This window comes from Daldinia loculata, assembly GCF_022478755.1.
Source record: "Daldinia loculata strain CBS 113971 unplaced genomic scaffold F4817scaffold_14, whole genome shotgun sequence".
Lineage (NCBI taxonomy): Eukaryota > Fungi > Ascomycota > Sordariomycetes > Xylariales > Hypoxylaceae > Daldinia > Daldinia loculata.
In genome coordinates, this window is record NW_026054868.1 from 480,581 (window position 1) to 499,804 (window position 19,224).

The 19,224-nt window shown below is 48.6% G+C and overlaps 5 protein-coding genes across 5 annotated transcripts; 2 read left to right on the top strand and 3 right to left on the bottom strand.

Moving 5' to 3' along the window:
• Positions 1-929: 929 nt before the first annotated feature.
• On the bottom strand, positions 930-3,610 carry F4817DRAFT_357713 (uncharacterized protein; the record flags this gene model as incomplete). Its single annotated transcript, XM_049305948.1, has 4 exons — positions 930-1,018; positions 1,052-1,417; positions 1,469-3,173; positions 3,230-3,610. The coding sequence occupies 4 exons, from the start codon at positions 3,608-3,610 to the stop codon at positions 930-932; spliced, it is 2,541 nt and encodes an 846-aa protein (XP_049160777.1).
• Positions 3,611-5,553: 1,943 nt separating this feature from the next.
• On the bottom strand, positions 5,554-7,941 carry F4817DRAFT_51734 (uncharacterized protein). The gene has a single exon (XM_049307575.1). It carries the CDS (start codon positions 7,555-7,557, stop codon positions 6,013-6,015), a length of 1,545 nt encoding a protein of 514 aa, XP_049160778.1. The 5' UTR covers positions 7,558-7,941; the 3' UTR covers positions 5,554-6,012.
• A 762-nt stretch (positions 7,942-8,703) lies between these two features.
• Positions 8,704-12,055, top strand: F4817DRAFT_332704 (P-loop containing nucleoside triphosphate hydrolase protein). Its single transcript, XM_049302677.1, has 2 exons — positions 8,704-10,035; positions 10,101-12,055. Exons 1-2 carry the CDS (start codon positions 8,895-8,897, stop codon positions 11,993-11,995), a joined length of 3,036 nt encoding a protein of 1,011 aa, XP_049160779.1. The 5' UTR covers positions 8,704-8,894; the 3' UTR covers positions 11,996-12,055.
• Positions 12,056-14,361, bottom strand: F4817DRAFT_332706 (carbohydrate esterase family 9 protein). Its single transcript, XM_049302678.1, has 2 exons — positions 12,574-14,361; positions 12,056-12,515 (listed from the first exon to the last, which is right to left on the bottom strand). Exons 1-2 carry the CDS (start codon positions 13,638-13,640, stop codon positions 12,269-12,271), a joined length of 1,314 nt encoding a protein of 437 aa, XP_049160780.1. The 5' UTR covers positions 13,641-14,361; the 3' UTR covers positions 12,056-12,268.
• A 219-nt stretch (positions 14,362-14,580) lies between these two features.
• F4817DRAFT_332707 (glycoside hydrolase family 3 protein) lies at positions 14,581-18,726 on the top strand. Its single transcript, XM_049302679.1, has 5 exons — positions 14,581-15,079; positions 15,174-15,292; positions 15,374-16,639; positions 16,690-17,915; positions 17,970-18,726. The coding sequence occupies exons 1-5, from the start codon at positions 15,030-15,032 to the stop codon at positions 18,075-18,077; spliced, it is 2,769 nt and encodes a 922-aa protein (XP_049160781.1). The 5' UTR covers positions 14,581-15,029; the 3' UTR covers positions 18,078-18,726.
• The last annotated feature ends 498 nt before the right edge of the window (positions 18,727-19,224 follow it).

Here is a 19,224-nt window from a genome sequence, read left to right on the forward strand (position 1 = left end):
GTGGGATATACTACACTAAAATCAAGATTCTCACTCACTGCCTGAGTAGGAAAGTTCAGTCCGAGTTTGGACTGTCAGCACTTGAAATGGCACGCTGTAATGAGCTAGCTACATACGTAGCCTCTTCTATCACTAACGACACAACAGGCAGAGATCAGCCTTTCTCCCCAACAGGATATGCGTAGCTTTAAGTTAATTATGCCATGAAGTTTTTGCTCTTATAATGGAGCATCTGTCTTAACATATGCTAAGTGAGGATCGAAAGCATCTAAGCTTAGGCTGCAGACGAAGCCTGAGAATACTGCATTTGCTAGGAACGGAGATATACACATATAATACAGTTGGCAGCTCTCGCATGCATTATATACTATTTTGGTATTTGTTGCGCTTTAAAAAGGCGTCTTAGACGCATAAGTAAAAGCTGTTAAAGCCTTTTCTGTCCTTTCTCTACCATCTCCAAAGAGCGCCGATATTTGTCCCTTCTGTCCATTTTACCATTAAAGACCGTAAGTATATTTCCGCTTTTCCCAGAACGCCCCTAAGCTTTTGAGGCCGAACCATGCCCCTCATGAATTGCACCGATCCCGCACATGATGACAAAACAACCTAATGATATATATAATGAAGTAGTGATGTTAGTATAGTATGTAAGTGACAATGGCCACCTCTGGTCAATAATCATCAACATCATCAATGCATGACTTCCGCTGCTCGAACCAAGATAGACTTTCATAGGGATAAGCTTTCTTGGGACTATCGCTAGAATAGGTAGAAAATGAAATGGGTTGGCGCAAGACTCTACGCAACGTCCAAGTCGATAGCGGCGGGCTTTTGCCCGGCTACGACATCCGTGTCGGTTGAGAAGTAGGCTGATACGTTATGGTCGTCCTCGCTTTCGCTCACTGCAATCCGAGTTAGTTGCTTTAGATCTAGGTAAACATACAAGTTGGACGCCGCTTAGCATCTAGTCGATTGGGTTTGGATCGGAGACGCTTTGCGTAGTCCAAATCATGACTGACTGAATAGTGACCAAGGGAGGATAAATACTCACTGCTGCCATAGCCGGTATCGGTGTCGATGCCCATTCCAACAACACCACGGGTTACGGTCAAACATCGTTCAATCATCTGGTGCCGAACTTCTGGCTCAAGTCCGCAGTCTTTCCCAGTCCATATCCGCAGTGTCCCCGAGAGGCGCTCTAGCGTATCAGCACAAGCTTCTGCAGCGAACTCATGACTAGCAAGTCGGTCCATTAATTTGAAAGTAGCGGTGTAACCGAGCAATCCCATTTCACTGATGGGGTGGATCTGATCGATTACACCATAGATATCCACAGGCTCCTCAGGGGGAGAGAATTTTTGAAGATGGGCGATGGCCATGGCACATAGGAGAGCAGTGCGCATCTCGGTGGTCATGACTAGCGAAGGCGGGAGCACCTTAATAGGGGTGGGAGATGATGGCGCAATGCGGGTAGGGCTGCCCAAGGGACTATTTGATGAGAGAACCGGGGTTACAGGTCCAATAGCTTGCAATGCAGCCATAATGTTGATGTTTCGTTTCTCCTCAAAGAGTAGCGCGCGTGCAACCAAAGCACGATTTTGGGCGATGGATCCAATCGGGGCGGTTCTAATGGCTAGTGACACATCATCCTCGACTTGTTGGACTGTGTCCGCATCATCCTCTTGCGCCAGAAGACTATTCGTAAGTGCACCTTGTAGCGTCATGTTTGACCACCAGGCTGCAACAGCGTCCATTGGCGAGCGGACTGCCAAGTCTTCTACCACAGTATCCATACCATCAACGATTCCAATGGCGTTGTAGTCGGTTGGGCGGTTCCAGGCGAGATTATGTGCCCTTTGAACGATATTTGGATTCAGGACCATATCACAATCTTGCTCAAGCAAGGCAGCTAGGTGATCAGGTAGCTCGTCATCAGATTGTTCCTGGCCGCCACGGCGAAGCTGCGTGAGGAGTCTGTGTAGTTGTTTTGCCTCATTCCATTTTGCTCGAGCCAATTTAGACGCAAATGTGTTGAATATGCCAAGCTGGATACCGGAGAGGCCAACTTCCCACAACAGAACTCGAATATGGAGCGCCTTAAGCATCAACCGAAGTGGTGTGGTGGGGAGAGTTCCCGAAGCGAGCAAGGTTAGAGTTAGCCGGCTCTTGCTGATCTCGACATCTCCTCCGGCTAGTTGAGCGTCTAGGGCGATTGCCCATGCCTTGACACGGGCAAGCTCTTCGTCCTCCGTAAGACCCGTCAGCATCTGATAACCATGGATTCCGATGAGATTCCTCAGGCTCAGCTTCATTGTCTTGAGACCAAGGGCGGCAGCCTCGAGGAAGAAATTGTGCCGTGGGACCCAGACTGTCTGGATGGCTGTAAGCCATGCTTGACGACGCACGTGGATAGGAGATGCCAGAGATGGTACTGCTTTCAGGGAAGCCTGTTTCTGCTGTTTGGAACCCTGCACACTTGGTGGCCTACGTTCCATGAGCGAGGGGAAGACAGCCCACCAAATACTACAGAGCAGCAATGCAACCCTAATAGAATATAATACCTGCGCACCTTGAAAATGATAACCCATAAAGTTAATATTCAACGAGGATGTAAGTAAACTGAGAAGGCGTATGGGCACGGCGAAGAGACCACGGCCCTCCGGCGTCTCGTTGCTTTGCTCGTTCTCCCGAACGGCCTCCAGAAGCATCAACCCGGCTAGGGAGCCAACCATCAACTTTCCAAAGTAAGGACCAGCATTCTGCCAGCCTCTTGCTTGAATGTGGTGTTGTTGCTGTTGGATTTGCTGTTGACGTATCAAATTGGGATTGTGATTACCGCCAAACGGCCTTGGCGGTACTGGATACGGCTGACCCGTCGCCAACTGGGCGGCAATTATACGCTTCATATCTTCAGGTACCTGTATCATACCCTGGGGGTCAGTCTGACCCGATGTGCCCATAGCTGAGTTTCCGTAGCCATTAGGCTCTTGCGAGTATTGTATGGGCGTGGAAGGCGTCGTTTGCTGCAAGGGACTGACTGCACCGTTCATCGCACCCGCCATGAAGAGTTTCTCGAAAGCAGCTATTCGTTGCTGCATGGCCGAGTTCTCATCGACGAGCCGAATATTTCTTTTTTCTAAATGCCTAATATACTCGGTAGCTTTGCTTAGGACCTATGCGTCAAGTTTAGTTACAATATCCAGTGTGTAAAAGATTGGTATAGACGAACCGTGGCCTTATTAAGTTTGTGCGCAGGTGTTAAGCCGTGTAACTCTTCTCTGTCCTCGGTCGTGTCCTCGCCCCTCGCGCTCTTCGACATGATGCGTAGACTTGGTACACTATCTCGCAGAGCTGCAATCTTATCATTGAGATTAGTGCGATATCTCTTCTCAATCATGTTGTGAGCCGTCTTTTTCACTGGTTGGTGGCTATCAAGATCGTCATCATCATCGTCGTCAAGTTCCACTGACGACTTTCGCTTGCGACTATTCGACTTGGAGCACAGACTCTGATCCTCGGGCGACGATATGGAAGAAGACTTATAAATCGGACCGGCTGAATCAGGACTCGCTTCGCTCTTAGGGGAACGGTAGTGAAGTTGGGTTGGCATAGCGATATTCTGCAATTTTTGGCGCTGCTCTTCGGTAAGGCCTCTCGGACCCGCGCCGTTCGGTCGAATCTGTAGCGTAGTAGTGTTCACTACCGGACCTACGGTCGGCAGTGGATTCGAGGGACCGGGTGCCATGGAAGACGGGGCCACTGCAGCGGGCTGCTGCGGCGGCGGTGGTTGCGGAGCGAGGCCATGGTCCAGTTCGGGCTGCTGACCTAGATTCCATTCGTCTTGGTAAAATGCATTAGTGTCATAAGTGTCGTAAGGGGGAGTGTCTTGAAAGGTCCAATTAGGTTCACTATAGAATTGTTGGTTGCCGGTGTTGGAGTCGGTGAGGGTCGCGTCCCTATTACTTGGATCGTTGCTATCTTGGTAATACGGGCCGTTTGGATCGTTGAGACCAAAGATGTCGGAGGGCTCTTGCTGGTCCGTCATGGTGGCACTGGTGCTGGTACGATCATGAGATGCAGGTGTGGTTCGACATCAGCAGGCACCACAGCAAGTCCTTCAGCCGCTCTTGTCCAGGTCAAGACAAGCGAAAGGAGGGGGTTTGCATATGGCGGGAACGACCAGGGGTATTGTCGTTGGGATGACCTGATCGTACGGCCTGGAATAGTATAGTGCGCGTATGGGCACCGATGGATGAATATGAAAATGGATCGGCTGGTTGGCTCACGCAATCGATCTTGAGGGTATATAAGCCTAGATGGGGAAGGCGACAGAATGTTGTAGACACAGTGGAATTTGTTCGACTAAGATTGTTGTTCGGGGTTGAAATGGGTAGGCTAGAAATGGGACAAGCAGAATGCGGAAAGGCAGAATGGGAAAAGACGGGAAAAGCTTGCTTTGCGACGCCAAGTCTCTCTCTCCCCGTTTTTAAAAAAAAACAGCACTTTAAAGAGGGCGGAGAGGGGATAATCTACCCAAGGCTAGTATTAGGTAGTGTACGCGAGGTCTGGTAAGGTCTAGAGGTAGACGTCGGTTTTTGCTAAACTAACGCTCTTCGTTGCCCTTCTGCCGTAACTTGTAAAGGCGTTATTAATTATCTTATTACCTTGGACTCGAACGAGTTGTTGGTGGGCAACTCCTGTCGCACGCACACAGCGAGATTAGAGATTTGCTTTTTCTAAGATCTTAGAATCCGATAGGGCGGGAATGTCGACAAAGCGCGAAAAACCCAATTGCGAGAATGTAAAAACGGGGGAATTCTTGATGGAGGCTTGAGAGAATCATACGATGGACGGGCGGATTGATGGAATAAGCGTATGTAGCATATGTACATAAGTAAAATCGATCGGGCTCAATCGTCACGCTCAGACCTCTTAACGAGCCCTGCCTTCTTAGAACCTGGCTGAACCTGGTTGAACCTGCTTTGGAAGATCTTCGGCTTACCCTTCTAGGCCGCACTATTGGTGGGTAACTGTGGGGATTTATGGGCCATGTGCCACTAGCCACTGATAAGTCTCGAAGTACGTGGTGGTTCAGCCACTTTCCCTAGGTTCGTTCTCTTATTCAAGTATAGCGGCTACCTGCACTACACATATTGTGTAACGGATTACGTCCGTACCTACCTAGGCCTATGTACATACCTAGGTACCTTACCTTATCCCGTTCAGCCCTTTGTGATATAAGGTTGTACTAATTGTACTACACTACCCGCATGTACTAATCGCCTGTAAGGTGCCTGTAAGGTACCTGTATTTTAAGGTAGCCTAACCTTGTTGTCAACGGGTGGCTGCTCACGATGTTATATCATATTAATTGCATTGATTAATAGTCCGAGTGTTTGGTACAACTTGAGAATCAGGTTCTTAGCAAAACAAGACAAGTCGTCATAGATAATGAACCGCTTAGGAACTGCTTAGGAACCGCTTGGGTCCGTCAATCAATGGCCAGGTTCGACTCCTACCCGAGGTTCGTTCCAGCCAATCACAGTCATAACAGAAGCCAACGCTGTAATGAGTACGAACATATATAGTATCTGTTCGGTTCACAATACCTACCTGTCTAAGTCCTAAGTTGACCCACCGCGAGAGTAGCCGATGTATGTATCTTATGCTGACTTCTTGAGTTCCTAAAATGGTTTGAATGCTTGTACTTATGCGAATTTATATGCACATACATTATCATAAAGTAAAGGAGGCGTTAGTAGTCAGGGTTGCATAACTCATATTATAGCTAGGAGTAATGCACAGCTGGAACCCCAATGTGAATTAACTCCTCCGATTTCAAAAAGTGGTATATAAAACTATAAGCAACTGCTTTAAACCAGAAAGTAAAGACCCTCTACATCACTCATTAGATTTTGAAACGCAAGAATCCATCCAAGACGCCAGGGCGATAGACTCAGGTCCTTATCAACCCACCCAGACCTTTCGTTAAACCCCCACATAAGCACATGTCTACCACACTTCGTCATCACCCTTAACCATTTCCATTGTTGGTGTCTTTGGCTGCAGTTGTTTCATCCTCTTTCGGTCCGCTTTAGTAACCAACGATGGTGTGATAGGAACTACGGGCGAGAATGGTTGGTATGGTGAGTAGGGCACTGGTGCGCCAGTCCACGGTGTCCTAAGCCCCGAAGGCGATAGAGGGAGACTCCTTTCGAACGTTGTTTGCTTGGTTGTCTGTGCCGAAGGCGAACTGAGAGAAGGCTCGTAGGCTCGTAGCGGAAGAGTACCGCCAGTCCGAATGGCCGAGGGAGCATTTGGCCGCGAAAAGGATCGCTGTTCCGGTCCGGGCGAAGTCGGGAACGTCGCCCCGGGTTTCGGGGATGCTGGAAGAGAAGGGAAGCGACTAACGCCTGGCTTCGGTGATGAAGGCAAACCAACGAGAGGCGCGGTAGAACGTTCTGAAACTGCCGACACCGGGTCAGGCTCAGTGTATTGCGAGTTGCTCCGCAGATGACCTAACCGTTCGTCAATGCTCTGCGTACTCTCCGGAGAGATATCCGGTGGAGTGATAGGCACTACTGGTCCGTGCTGCCTGCTTGCCCGTGCATATGGGGCCTGGTCTGTCGGAACTGGGGGTGGAGATGCCGGTGCGTAGTAGCGGGGAGGAATTACTCTCAATTCCTCCTCCTCCTGGCGTGGAAAGGTGCCTGACATAGGCGTCATAATCGGAGACGAGATACTGATGCCTTTAACATTCTTCTTTCGGGGCGATTTGAAAGCGGATAAGATAGAAGATGCTCGAGACTGGGGCTTTTCCGCTCCAGACTGTGCAAGATCAAGGCTCGCAGGCTTATTCTTGCTCCTCTTCAAGATACCCTGCTTTGGGGTCTGCTGTTGGGAGAGCGGTACCGGCAGCTGGTCCAAGGTAACGCCTGCTTCCTTCGCAGCCTCTTGCTCTAGTACAAGCTTGTACATTTCTTCCAGCTGCTGTTGCGCCATCTTGCGATCTGCTGCAACGACTCGCGGATCGACTAAAGGATTTACACCAAGTGTACTTGTGGAATGAAGTGAGGGGACAATGTAAGGGCTCGTCGGGCTCGTCGGGCTCTTTACACTTATCGGTGTTGGTGGTGTTGGGTAAGAAAAGTTCTTGACTGGCGATTTGGGCGGATCGAGACCGTACTGAGGCTGGCCGCCAGCTTGCCCAGATGGTAAAAAAGCGAATTGATATGGGAACTGGCCTTCTAGGTCTTCCTCTCCTGCTGTAAGATGCTCACGACGTTTCTTTGCCAAGAGAAGTATAATAGCAGCGACTACAACGAGCGAAAATGCATATGATCCGACTATGCCACCAATTTGCGCGGGAAGGTAAGATGTATCTCGAAGGGCTCCAGCCGAGAGGGAAGGGCCGTCTTCAGGCGTTGGAGCCGGATCAAAATAGTTGCTTTGGAGGTCTTGTATTACAGAGGCAGAACAAAACGGAGCGAACGTCGAGAAAAGAAGAAGCAAGACAAACTGAAGCGAGGACAGCGTGCTATAAAGCCCTAGTTGCATTGTGTGTGACCCAGATCTTCATGAGATACTATATCCCGACTCCTTAGTCAAACCTCCTGGCGGATCTATCGAAACACATTCTGATGGAAATCCGACAAGGTAAGACGCAGAGTCGGGAGGACAAAGGGTATATAGCGGCTGGTGATGTTCGGCAGTGTGTCGAAGTGGGCCGAAATGTGCGATGCTAACAGGAGCAGACAGGCGCTTTGGATGTGAACTGGCCTCTCACTCGTCAGCCCCCCTCCAAGCACTTGGCTCCATGCATAATAGCCCCCAGCGAAAGCGCCCAGTGAGGGTGACAGATTGCCATATTCATATCTGTAGAAGGCAGTGGTAGATCCCGTTCTTCCAATTCTGGTTGGAGGACAACATCGTAACGACAGGGGACTTAAGCGCCGACGAGTCAAGCGTCACGGCTGATTGGGTGCGGATTCAAGCAACATCACCCAACCCCACCCTTCAACTCTTCCCCTTGCGCTTCTGCAGGTCACTCTGTTCCCGCCGATTGGCTAGACTAGGCCCATCTGTACCGACAAGTTTGCGAAGTTTGAACCCCGACTATGCTACGCACATAAACATGAACGAATAAAATGGCGACCGTATGCCTCAACCTGGTCTTAAAGATGGTAATAAAAGGTGAGAGCCATCCCCTTTCAGTCTCGTCACATCTGTGACATTATTAAGTCTTTGAATGGAATCCTCTTTTATCATGATTTTGGTATAGTCCCGTGAAGTGACTGGCATAGATCACAATGAAGCGATGTGCAGCTACAAGGCGGAATTGTTTGGCGAAACATGTTTCTTGGGATCATTGATATGATTGGTTGATAGCGAGAAACAGAATTGCCTCCCCCTGATACCAGTTGGTGATGCAGTTGATGGGTGGAGGGCAATGCAAGGGAAAAATAGCAGCGGGACAACTTCGAATCGGGAACGGAAACTTGCCAATTTGGGGTCTAAGCTTCTAATCTTAGGGAGTATATTATATATTATGTACCTAATGTATACTAGCATAACCCATACATAATTGTATAATTACATAATACGGCCAGTACGTAACATAATCTCTCTAATATCACCTGACTTGGCGATCCGCAGATGGTAGGGTCAATCCTTAACTGGAAGCTTCAATTCCCAACCGAAAACAGCCCGTCGCGTCTGCGTCTCTCTAGACGCGTTCGTTCGTGTACCCAATATAACCTGGTTAACCTCGACGCAGCCTTAACGTTGATGCGACCTATGACTTAAGAATACTACGGTCCAAGTATATAATCCATATACTAATTAAATGTTCGGCACTTTAAATATATTATCCCGATGAGCGAGTATCTCCAACTATGCCGGGTACTCAGGGCAATGATTTATTCAAATCGCTGAATAAGGCACAGTCCCGTGCTGTTAGCTCCCGCGCACCGACAGTCGCTATATTGGCTGGTCCGGGTAGCGGCAAGACTCATACTCTTACCTCTCGTGTCGTTTGGCTCATCGACCATGTCGGAATCCGACCACGCGATGTCATCGTCGCAACCTTTACCGTCAAGGCCTCAAACGAGATGAGAATGCGCATCGGTCAGGCGCTAGGAAATGGTCGCGAAAAGAAGATTGTATTGGGCACCTTTCACAGTATTGCTCGCAGATATCTAGCTACATATGGCCAACGTATTGGGCTGGATCCCAAGTTTGGTATTGCAGATGACTCAGACTCGAGGGCCATTATCAAGCGTATCTGCAAGAGGCTCGATGCTCAAATCGATCCTGCTATGGCTCGTGGTTGGATCAGCAAGCGCAAGGCTAAAGGAGTTTCCGATGAGCAAGCCGGCAAGTCCAAAAAGGGCGATGGCATAGAATCTAAGGCCTTAGAGCAATGCTATCAAGAATACCAGGCCTACCTCGAACGGTCGAATCTGCTTGATTATGACGATCTTCTTACCCGTTGCGTCGAGCTCCTTCGCAAATGCCCCGATTGCGTCCGTAATATCGAGACAGTCTTGATCGACGAATATCAAGATACGAACGGGGTGCAGTATGATCTAATGAAGCTTTTCGCTCAGAAGAATCGATGTATAACAATAGTTGGCGATCCGGATCAGAGTATCTATGGTTGGCGATCGGCAGAAATAAGAAATCTCCATCGCCTACTTCGTGACTTTCCCGGTACCGATGAGATATCCCTCGAGGAAAATTACAGGTCATCAAGCTCCATTCTCGACGTGTCCTTGAGTGTCATTCAGCAAGATGAAGAAAGATATAAGAAAGCCTTATTGCCAATTCATGCCAAAGGTACCCGGCCAGTTCTTCGCATGCTGAAGAGTTCTACGGCAGAGGCAGATTGGATTGTCTCGGAAATTAAGCGGATTAAGATAATGTCTGGGAATATGATAAATTCTAACGACATCGCGATCTTGCTTCGATCTGCCTCGTTATCCAGGCACATAGAATCTGCTCTAGGTAGAGAAGGTATAGCTTACAAGATGGTCGGTACGTATTATAATAATCGCGTGTCCTCATTTACATTATTCCTCATACTAATGTCGAGCTTTTAGGAGGTTTCAAGTTCTACGAGCGGGCTGAAATTAAAGCCATATTAGATTACTTACGAGTAATCTATCAGCCTGATAACAACGATGCTCTTGCGCGGATTATGAATGTACCAAAGCGGGGCATCGGCGATGTAACGGCCAGGTCACTTCTGGAAGAAGCCGAGCGCAACTCTATGAGCCTCTGGGAGTTACTGCGAAAACATTGTCGAGGTGAGCGAACAGCAAAGACGACCATTAGGAAACAAACAGAGCAGAAGATCAGCGGTAGCCTTATTAAATTAATTACCAACTTGCAAAGTAAGTTGCAACCGGGCGAAGGAACTCCCGTTAATTTAGTTGAGATTATCAACCAGTTACTCAAAGACCTACAATTTGAGAAGCACCTGGAGGAGACGCATGGACCCGAGTATGAGTTGCGATGGGCAAATGTTCAAGAATTTGTGAGCCTCGCTGCGGAGTTCATGAATCAGGATAGGCCGGAAGAAGAAATGCTTCCAGTTCTTGAAGATACCCAGCAGGCGTCAGACGACGACGCATTAGCACGATTCTTGGCGAACGTTTCGCTAGCCTCCGACAAACAGACTGATGATAAGGACAAGGATGGGAAGCCTCAAGTCACAGTCTCTACAATACATGCCGCAAAGGGCCTAGAGTGGCCTGTCGTCTTCATCCCGGCAGTCTATAAGGGATCTATACCGCATATGCGGTCTGATGACGACAAGGAGGAACGTCGTCTACTATATGTAGCAATGACCCGAGCCCAGGCTTTACTCTATCTTAGCTGCCCTTTATATTCTTCTAGCGGAAGCAAAGAAGCCCTCCAGGTCTCTCCTTTCGTTGAAAATCTCCCTTCCTCGACCTTCCTCAAGAAAGGACCGTCTCTTGACCGTCCAATTGTGTCGGAAATAGCCAGGATATTAAGAAGGGAACTGCCCTCAGAAAGTGCCATCTACAAGGGCATGCCAATGATGACGGTTATAGAAGACAATCTCTACCCAGTCGATCCGAGCCAGGCGCAGGAATCTTCTAACGCCTCTGAAAACGGGCGCGGATACACCCAGCGTAAACGGCAGAAGCTCAATCACGTAAGTGCTCAGATCGCCGAGGAATCAATCGATGGCTGGGCTGCTCCGTACGCAACGACAATGCAGAGATCTGCTTCATTTACAGTGCCAGCTGCGGCACCGCAACCAGGTTTTACGACGGCTGGGGCTCACTATGCGAGCGTTGGTGAAGCTGAGACAACCAAAATTCCCGGAAAGGCCCTTCAAGGGCCAGCAACAAAAAGGCCCCCAACAAACCGAGCCCCTTCCCAAAGGAGTCTAATAGGTTACGGATACGGTGTGACGAACCATGACAAGTCTAAACAACTCGATAATACCGCAACGGCCGTGCCCCCAAAGTCAAACCAACAGGTGAGGTACCCCCCTCGCCCTTACCAGCTTTCCCGAGGTAGTGGGCAACGCACAGGATCTCAGGTAGCCTCGTCAGCCGTGGGACTGCGTCAGACACAACAAAATACCACCACGGAGCCTTGTCCGCCAAGTCACAAATTAGGCTCCGCGAAATTATCAAGTAGACCTCCTACAAATAAGCAAATAATAAAGGAAGAACCACCGCCTAAGCCAAAACAATATACCTGTTTCTCAAGCTCGCCGACCAAACCGCAGCCGGCAGATGAGCTAGAAACCGCCGAAAAGGAAAACGAGGCCCCAGTGGAGGAGCAGACACGTCCCGCAAAGAGCTTTCACGCCACGACAGTGAACTACGGGCCAAGCGTTGGTTGGAGAGGTGGTGGTATTCAGAAACCAGCACCTCTGGGACGGAATGGCATTACCCCCATGGATCGTTTGATGAAGCCCTTCAAGTTGACTGTTAAGCGACCTAACGCAACGTAGATATAAACATCCTTAGAACATAGAGGAACAGCCAGCATAGCAAATTAGCAAAAATATTTAACTTTCTCAATATACTAAGGTGACTGGGTATCGCAATGATGGGCTCCCATCTAATAGAGATCTTAATATCAAGTCTTGTCTACCAAGCGTGTAAACCCAGTTATAACAACATTCTATGCCGATATAAATATACCGCCTGACTCCGTGACCTTCAGATACAACAATTTTATCTCTTCAAGTATACCTGTCTGTCATCTTTTCTCCGGTTTCTAACTATGAGCGACTAAACACTTTCGTACCAAACTTCCATACCTCGTCGACAATGAGGTCAGTGCGGTTCTCTGTTCGCTTCTCCGACAACACCACTAAGTCCGCATCCGCGCCGTCGTCAAGACACCCCTTGATACCCTGTAAGCCTAACATAGCGGCCGGTGTCGATGTGACTGCCTTTAGGGCTTGGGGTATGGTTGCGCCGGACCAGCTGAGGAAGTTGGAAACACATTCGATCAGTGTTATTGAGCTAGTAAATTTGTTAGCCACGTCGTCATTTATCTTAGAGTATAGAAGTTGATCCTTACCTTCCAGCAATTCTGTCGGTGCCCTCTAGTATCAATTTATTTCCTTTCTTCACGATGTGGCTTGCGCTCTCGCCGTTGGTCCACTGGTAAGCACCATCTGGCAGGCCGACCAGGTGCATGGAGTCGGTGACGAGGATGAACCCGTCGGGATGGGCGTTGAAGGCAATCTTGATTGTTGTGGGGTGTAAGTGCTCCCCATCAGCGATGATGCCAAAATAGGGGCGAGGTAAGCTTTCTGCCAGGCCTAGGACGCCGAAGATACCGGGATTTCGGTGGTGTAAGGGTCGCATGGCGTTGAAAAGGTGTGTGATCATCGTCGCGCCAGCAGCAACGGCTGCCGACGCCTGTTCGTATGTGGCTTCTGAGTGTCCAATCGAGTAGATGATGCCCCGTTTTGTGAGTTCGGGGATGAGTTTTGTCATTTGTCCCCGCTCCGGTGCAGCGGTAACCATCTTTATCGGCGTGGGACGGAATGCATCTTCGTGATCAAGGTTTTCTGCTCCATAACATTCCTCCAGATCCGCAAAGGTCTCGGCTTCTCGTATTACATCCACATTGTGAACTCCGTTCTTGGTTGGACTTAAGAACGGGCCTTCGCAATGGGCACCGAGAGATTCTGCTCCATCCTCTGCGATCTGGCGATATCCTGATGGACCAAGATACGGTAGGACTCGCTGGTATAGTTCGCTCCGTTGACTTGTGATTGTAGGCACATATGATGTGACGCCCGTTTTGACCATCTGTTTATTCAACTCCTTGACCTTCTTAGCGTATACGGCGGGTTCGAGAAGGGTCGAGAAGTTGAAACCGAAGGCTCCGTTGAGCTGGCACTCAATGATACCAGGAGATAAGATACGACCACCGAGGTTAATAACCTCGTCTGGGACGACGAAATCATCGTAAAAGGCAGCTTGGCTTCTGATGATTTTTCCGGTGACGGAATTAACCCATAGGTCCTCATCTAGTAGTTTGTCGCCTTTTAATATGCGGCAGTTGGTGAATTTGGTGATGCCATTTCGACCATCCCTTGGTGTGGACTTGGGCGACGAGGGTAGAGAGTGAGGCATGATGAGTATTGGAATATAAGCGAAGAAATTGTATATATCACTTTGGTATATTCTGTGTTATGTCTTATCGAGTAGTAGGACTATTGCCCCTCGAGCAAGTATTATTGTCTCCATGAATAAAACAAGCCAGAAGACGGGAAATAGCTCATACATATGTATTTATTTACCCATGATATCACAACGCATATCCGTCTACGCCGAAGGGTTGCCGATGTTGGGTCCGAAAACTCGGCGTGTGGGATGCCAACTGGGAGGCCAGAACAGTGTCACTAACAGGGCCGACGACAGGTGACGTCCCCTATTTTCACTTACACAGTACTTCGACCAGTGGAACCAGTCGGACGTCAGTCTTGCGATTGTGACAGTCAAACCCAGTCAAACCCAGTTTTGTGAATGGACTGATGCCAATTTACAGGCTAATGGTAGGAACATGTGACTAAAGAGACTGGCCAGCGACCTCTAGGCGTTTCTAGGCCGAGGGGTTGGTTACTAAGAGGGTGTGGCAATCTAGCTGACGAGAGACTCTTGTGTGAGATGCTCGATACACTGTTACCATTTGTGGACGGTCGTCGGATCCTTTGGTTGAGCTTACAACTGTTACAGTAGATAAATCTCTCTGTGACCATCCATTGCAAAGAGGCAAGAGACGAGGGAAAAAATGGATCGTAGAATTCCTACATAGGATTCCCGTAGTACCTAAGTGTAAGGTAACGTTGCGAAGTGGTGGGAAGGTTTCCAGAGGGGAGAAGCCCCGATAAGATCAAAGTCACCGGATGAAGAGATTATGTATTTATTGTATCTTAGGTACATACATGATACAGGTGAGAATAACAACTAAAATTAAAGCGGAATAGCGCTGTTTCCCCCTTCCAGCCCTCCCCAGATTTGAGTACCATGTACTACTGCTTATCCGTTTCAAGCGGCTCCAGGGGTTTTATCGAGAATAGGCCTCTAAATCCGCGGCTTATGCATGCTACCGCCTTATTCTGTATCTCAATTCTATATGTACTACCATCTCTGTAAGCTGTCAGTAACACACCACATTCTCATTATAGCAGATCTTATGGGTCTGTAAGCAGTCTGTAATCTGTAGTCTACCATCGTGAATTCTATTCTCTCCCCTTCTCTTTCTCGCCAAACCGGCCGTACCGCGCGAGGAGAGCTGCACCACATCGGGTGTTTTGCCCGAGGCTCTACACACTCGCTCTGCATACCCCAATTTCACCAACTTAACACTAACCCGTCTTGTGACTTTTGGTCTTCTCACTCCTCGTTACACTTGTTGTTGTTGGATGGAGATAACCCGTGCTTATCTTCCGTGCTTACATCTTTTTAGTTCAGGGTGTCTTTGACTAGTATAGCATCAAGTTGTAACAATACGACCGCAAAATGACTAAGTCGGAAAGCGAACTCGACCCACTATGGCAGAATCTCGATTGGTACACTCCCTCTTCACCAAGAGCCTCATGGCTAAGCTTCGGCCGGGGCGATCCGGCTGCATGGCTAGAACACTTCGCTAATTACCTCCTATAGGGCTATTGGTCAAATGTTGATCATGGGATGGGATGGCACAGAAGTAACGCCTCAAATCAGAAATCTCATTGAGAACCACCATTTAGGTTCAATCATTTTGACAGCTAAGAATCTTAAATGTACTTTCATCTCTAAGAGCCATATTGATACTTGTAGAGTATTATATAAAGAGGATACTTACTGACTTATATACTACATAGCTGCTGAGCAGACTGCTTCTCTGGTCCAAGAACTTCAGACGATAGCACACCAAGCAGGACACCCTCAACCTTTATTAATTGCTGTTGACCAAGAAAATGGGGGCGTCAATAGTCTATTTGATGAAGACTATATCTGTCAATTCCCCAGCGCGATGGGCGTCGCTGCTACGGGGAGCATAGAGCTAGCCTACAGCGTAGCAAGAGCTACAGCAACCGAAGTTTCTGCTGTTGGAGTCAATCTTATTCTCGGTCCTGTTTTAGATGTCTTGACCAATGCTCGACACCAACCCCTCGGCGTTCGAGCTACCGGGGATGATCCTCAAGAGGCATCTCAGTTTTGTATTGCTGCCATCAACGGGTTTAAGGATGCTGGCGTAGCTACCTGCGGAAAGCATTTCCCGTCCTACGGGAATATTGATTTCCTCGGTTCTAGCTTAGACATGCCTATCATCACTCAAACTCTGGAAGAACTTAACCTCAGTGCTCTTATACCGTTCCGGAATGCCATAAGTGCTGGACGTTTGGACGCCATGTTTGTCGGTGGATGCGGGATCCAGAGTGCTGGAATGAATGTCATGCATGCTTGCCTATCAGACCAGGTTGTGGACGACCTCTTGAGAAACGAACTAGGGTTCAAAGGCGTCGCTATCTCGGAATGCCTCGAGATGCAGTCGCTTATACAAGAGTACGGCGTAAAAGGGGGTACTGTAATGGCCGTTGAGGCAGGCAATGATCTAGTGCTTCTATGTAGAGCACACGACGTACAACTAGAGGCCATTTCGGGGCTAAAGTTAGGCGTTGAGAACGGTATTATATCGAAAGACCGGATCTATACTTCCCTAAAGCGAGTGTTGCGGATGAAGAGCGTATGCACGTCTTGGCAGAAGGCACTGAATCCTCCCGGATTATCGTTACTATCTAAGATACATCCTACACATCTTGCACTCTCTCGGAAGGCCTACGACCAATCAATTGCAGTCGTCCGGGACAAGGACAATCTACTTCCCCTTTCGCAGAGCTTACTCCAGGAGGAAGAACTCCTACTACTGACGCCACTAGTCAAGCCTCTGCCAGCTTCGGCAGCTACTAAAAACATGTTGGAAAAGGGTAACAAAGCTCCCTCCCTGCACGAGAAATGGATTCACCAGGAGCGTGGAGCAATCATGAGTGGAGAAGGTGTCTTTCGAGAATTGGGTAGATCAATAGCTCGTATACGCAATGGCAAACTTCTTCACACATCATATACGGCAAATGGACTCAGACCAGGTTAGAGGAATGTTTGCCTCGACGTTGGAACTAAGCTAATAAATCTACAGTGCACGAGAATCTGATTAATAGAGCATCGGCGATAATTATCGTTACAGCTGATGCTAACCGGAATATGTACCAAACTGGATTCACAAAGCATGTAGCAATGATGTGCCATATGCTTCGTGGGACCGGCCAAAAGAAGTCGCTCATAGTGGTTGCGGTCAGTTCTCCATATGATTTCGCAATGGACAAATCCATCGGGACGTACGTCTGCACCTTTGATTTTACAGAAACGGCCATGGCTTCTCTCGTTCGTGCCTTGTACGGAGAGATAACCCCTCAGGGGTCGATGCCAGGAACTATGAGGAAGAGTAAGAAGGTCTCCAAGACAAGACAGCAGTGGCTTGTTGAGAACTACGACCGCGAGCGAGATGCTGCTGCCCTGGAGGAGCTGCTAAGAACTCTGGCTCGCTCTAGTACACCGAGTCTTCCGTATCTCACGGCAGGAGCTCATTCGTTCGAGTTGTTTAATACGCATATTGAGGAGGCACACTTTGTCGTGCGGAACAGCAGCACAAAAACATTGTACGGTTTCGTGGCCACGTATTACACGAAGGGTGTTGGTGCCATTGGCGCTCTTTTTGTCGATCCGGCGAAACGAAATGTATCGATTGGCAGGTCACTACACCGTCGTGCGTTGCGAGCGTTACTTCAGAAGCCAGGCGTCAAGACACTCCAACTTGGGCTTACATTCCCGGGAGTGTTTCCAGGAGTACCTGTCGATGAAAGCGGGAGTAACAAGAGCTGGTTTAACAACGTCGGTTGGGATACACAGTTCCCGAAACGACTGACGAACATGGCCATCGAAGATCTCGGAGCTTGGACAGCACCAGAAGGCCTTCTACAAAGCATCCAGCGAGCAAGTCTTAGCTTTGACTTAATCCACGGACTCGATAACGCCGAGTCGGTGTTAAACCATGTAGCGACACACGCAGGACCCGAGGTCGTGGAGCTTTATCGATTTGCACTACACGAAACGAATACAAGCGGAGTAGTCCGAGCCAAGAACTCGATGGATAACCTGTTAGGAACAGTCATCATCTGCACAGCAGGAAGTCGCCTGTCGACATATATCCCTCCACTTCACTCGACTAGCGGCGAAGATATTGGTGGCATTCTCGCTCCAATAGTGCCTTCTACAGCCCAGTCACGGTTAATCCTACAAGGGCTGGTATTCATGGGCGTAAGACAGAATAAGGCGCACAAGTCTGCAAAGAGTATCCTCAGTTGGGTAGGTAATCTTGAAAGTTGTATTAGGTATGACCATTACAGCTAAAATGTCTAGGTTCTTGACGAAGCATACGAGCCACTTGCGGCCATGGGCTTTGACGTCCAACAGACGTTCGACGAGATTACAAATTCGCCAGAAAACGTGAGTATCTATCCCGCCTGAGTCTTGAGTCTTAAACCATGCTTGCTAATCTGGTGGATTTTATGCAGTGGTCTGACCTAGGTTGAACTAATACTCTTTCAGAAGTGGTATATGAGGCTACTAACACTTGTGGTACCCCTTTCCACCTAGCGAAGCAGAAGTAGGTGGGGATCCGGTGTGAAATGCGCTCTGTTCTAATAAGAGCTTGCGAAACATGCCTCTCTCCTGTGATTTTATATTCAAGGCGAGCAAGCCGGAGTTTAGGGGCCTAGGGAGTACCTTCTTATCCAATCACGAATTGTTTCCTGAAGCTTTTTTGAATCCTAAAACACATTTGATCGATTGAATTTAAGCCCCCGTCCCCGTTGCGGCCGTCTCTGTTTAAAAATAGAACCGCGGCGTAACTACCTTGTACAGGCACCGCCCTCCGGATTTCCCCCCCAATTGAGCTTTGATCTTCACGACGAATAGACGAATAGACGAGAAATGATAACAAGACTGATAACAAATTCTTTGCACTACAACGCGATCTAGCTCCAATATGTAAGAACGGACGTACATGCAAGAAAAAGCACCGAGGGTTTGGGTTGGAGGCAAGTAATTAATGACAGATGATTAGGTAGATAAAGTCTTTCGGCAATGTGATGATATATCTCCCCAGAAGCCAGGGGGGGCCGGTCTTGTCACCCCCCCACCCAAATATTCTTTTTAACTCGTTCCAGAAGGTAGAAATTATATCTGCAGAATCTATGTCCGTAACGCTCCACTCTCCAAGACCAAGGAGAAACACCGATAAACCTTTAACGGTCTAGCACGTTTAGCACTATTAGAGATCCCGAAAACCCCTATCGAGCCCCATTTAAGTATCATCCGGTCTATTTTACCCCAGAGCTTTGCCCAGTACTACACCAAGGGCACCAAGCACCAAGCACCAAGCACCAAGCACCAAGCACGCTTGTGCTTGTACCTAACGGGATAGCTTTTAACTTGAACCTGGTCGTGAACAGACCAGCCACCTCCACCCCCTTGGTTCTTGGCTCAAAGCTATCACCTAATTGACTGTTTCGCGCCTCCGCCTCCGCTGCGCTCTCTCCGTCGTAGTGATATCACATTGAAGTACATTGTTCTAACGTCCTAACGTCCTAACGTCCTAACTCCAACATCTACC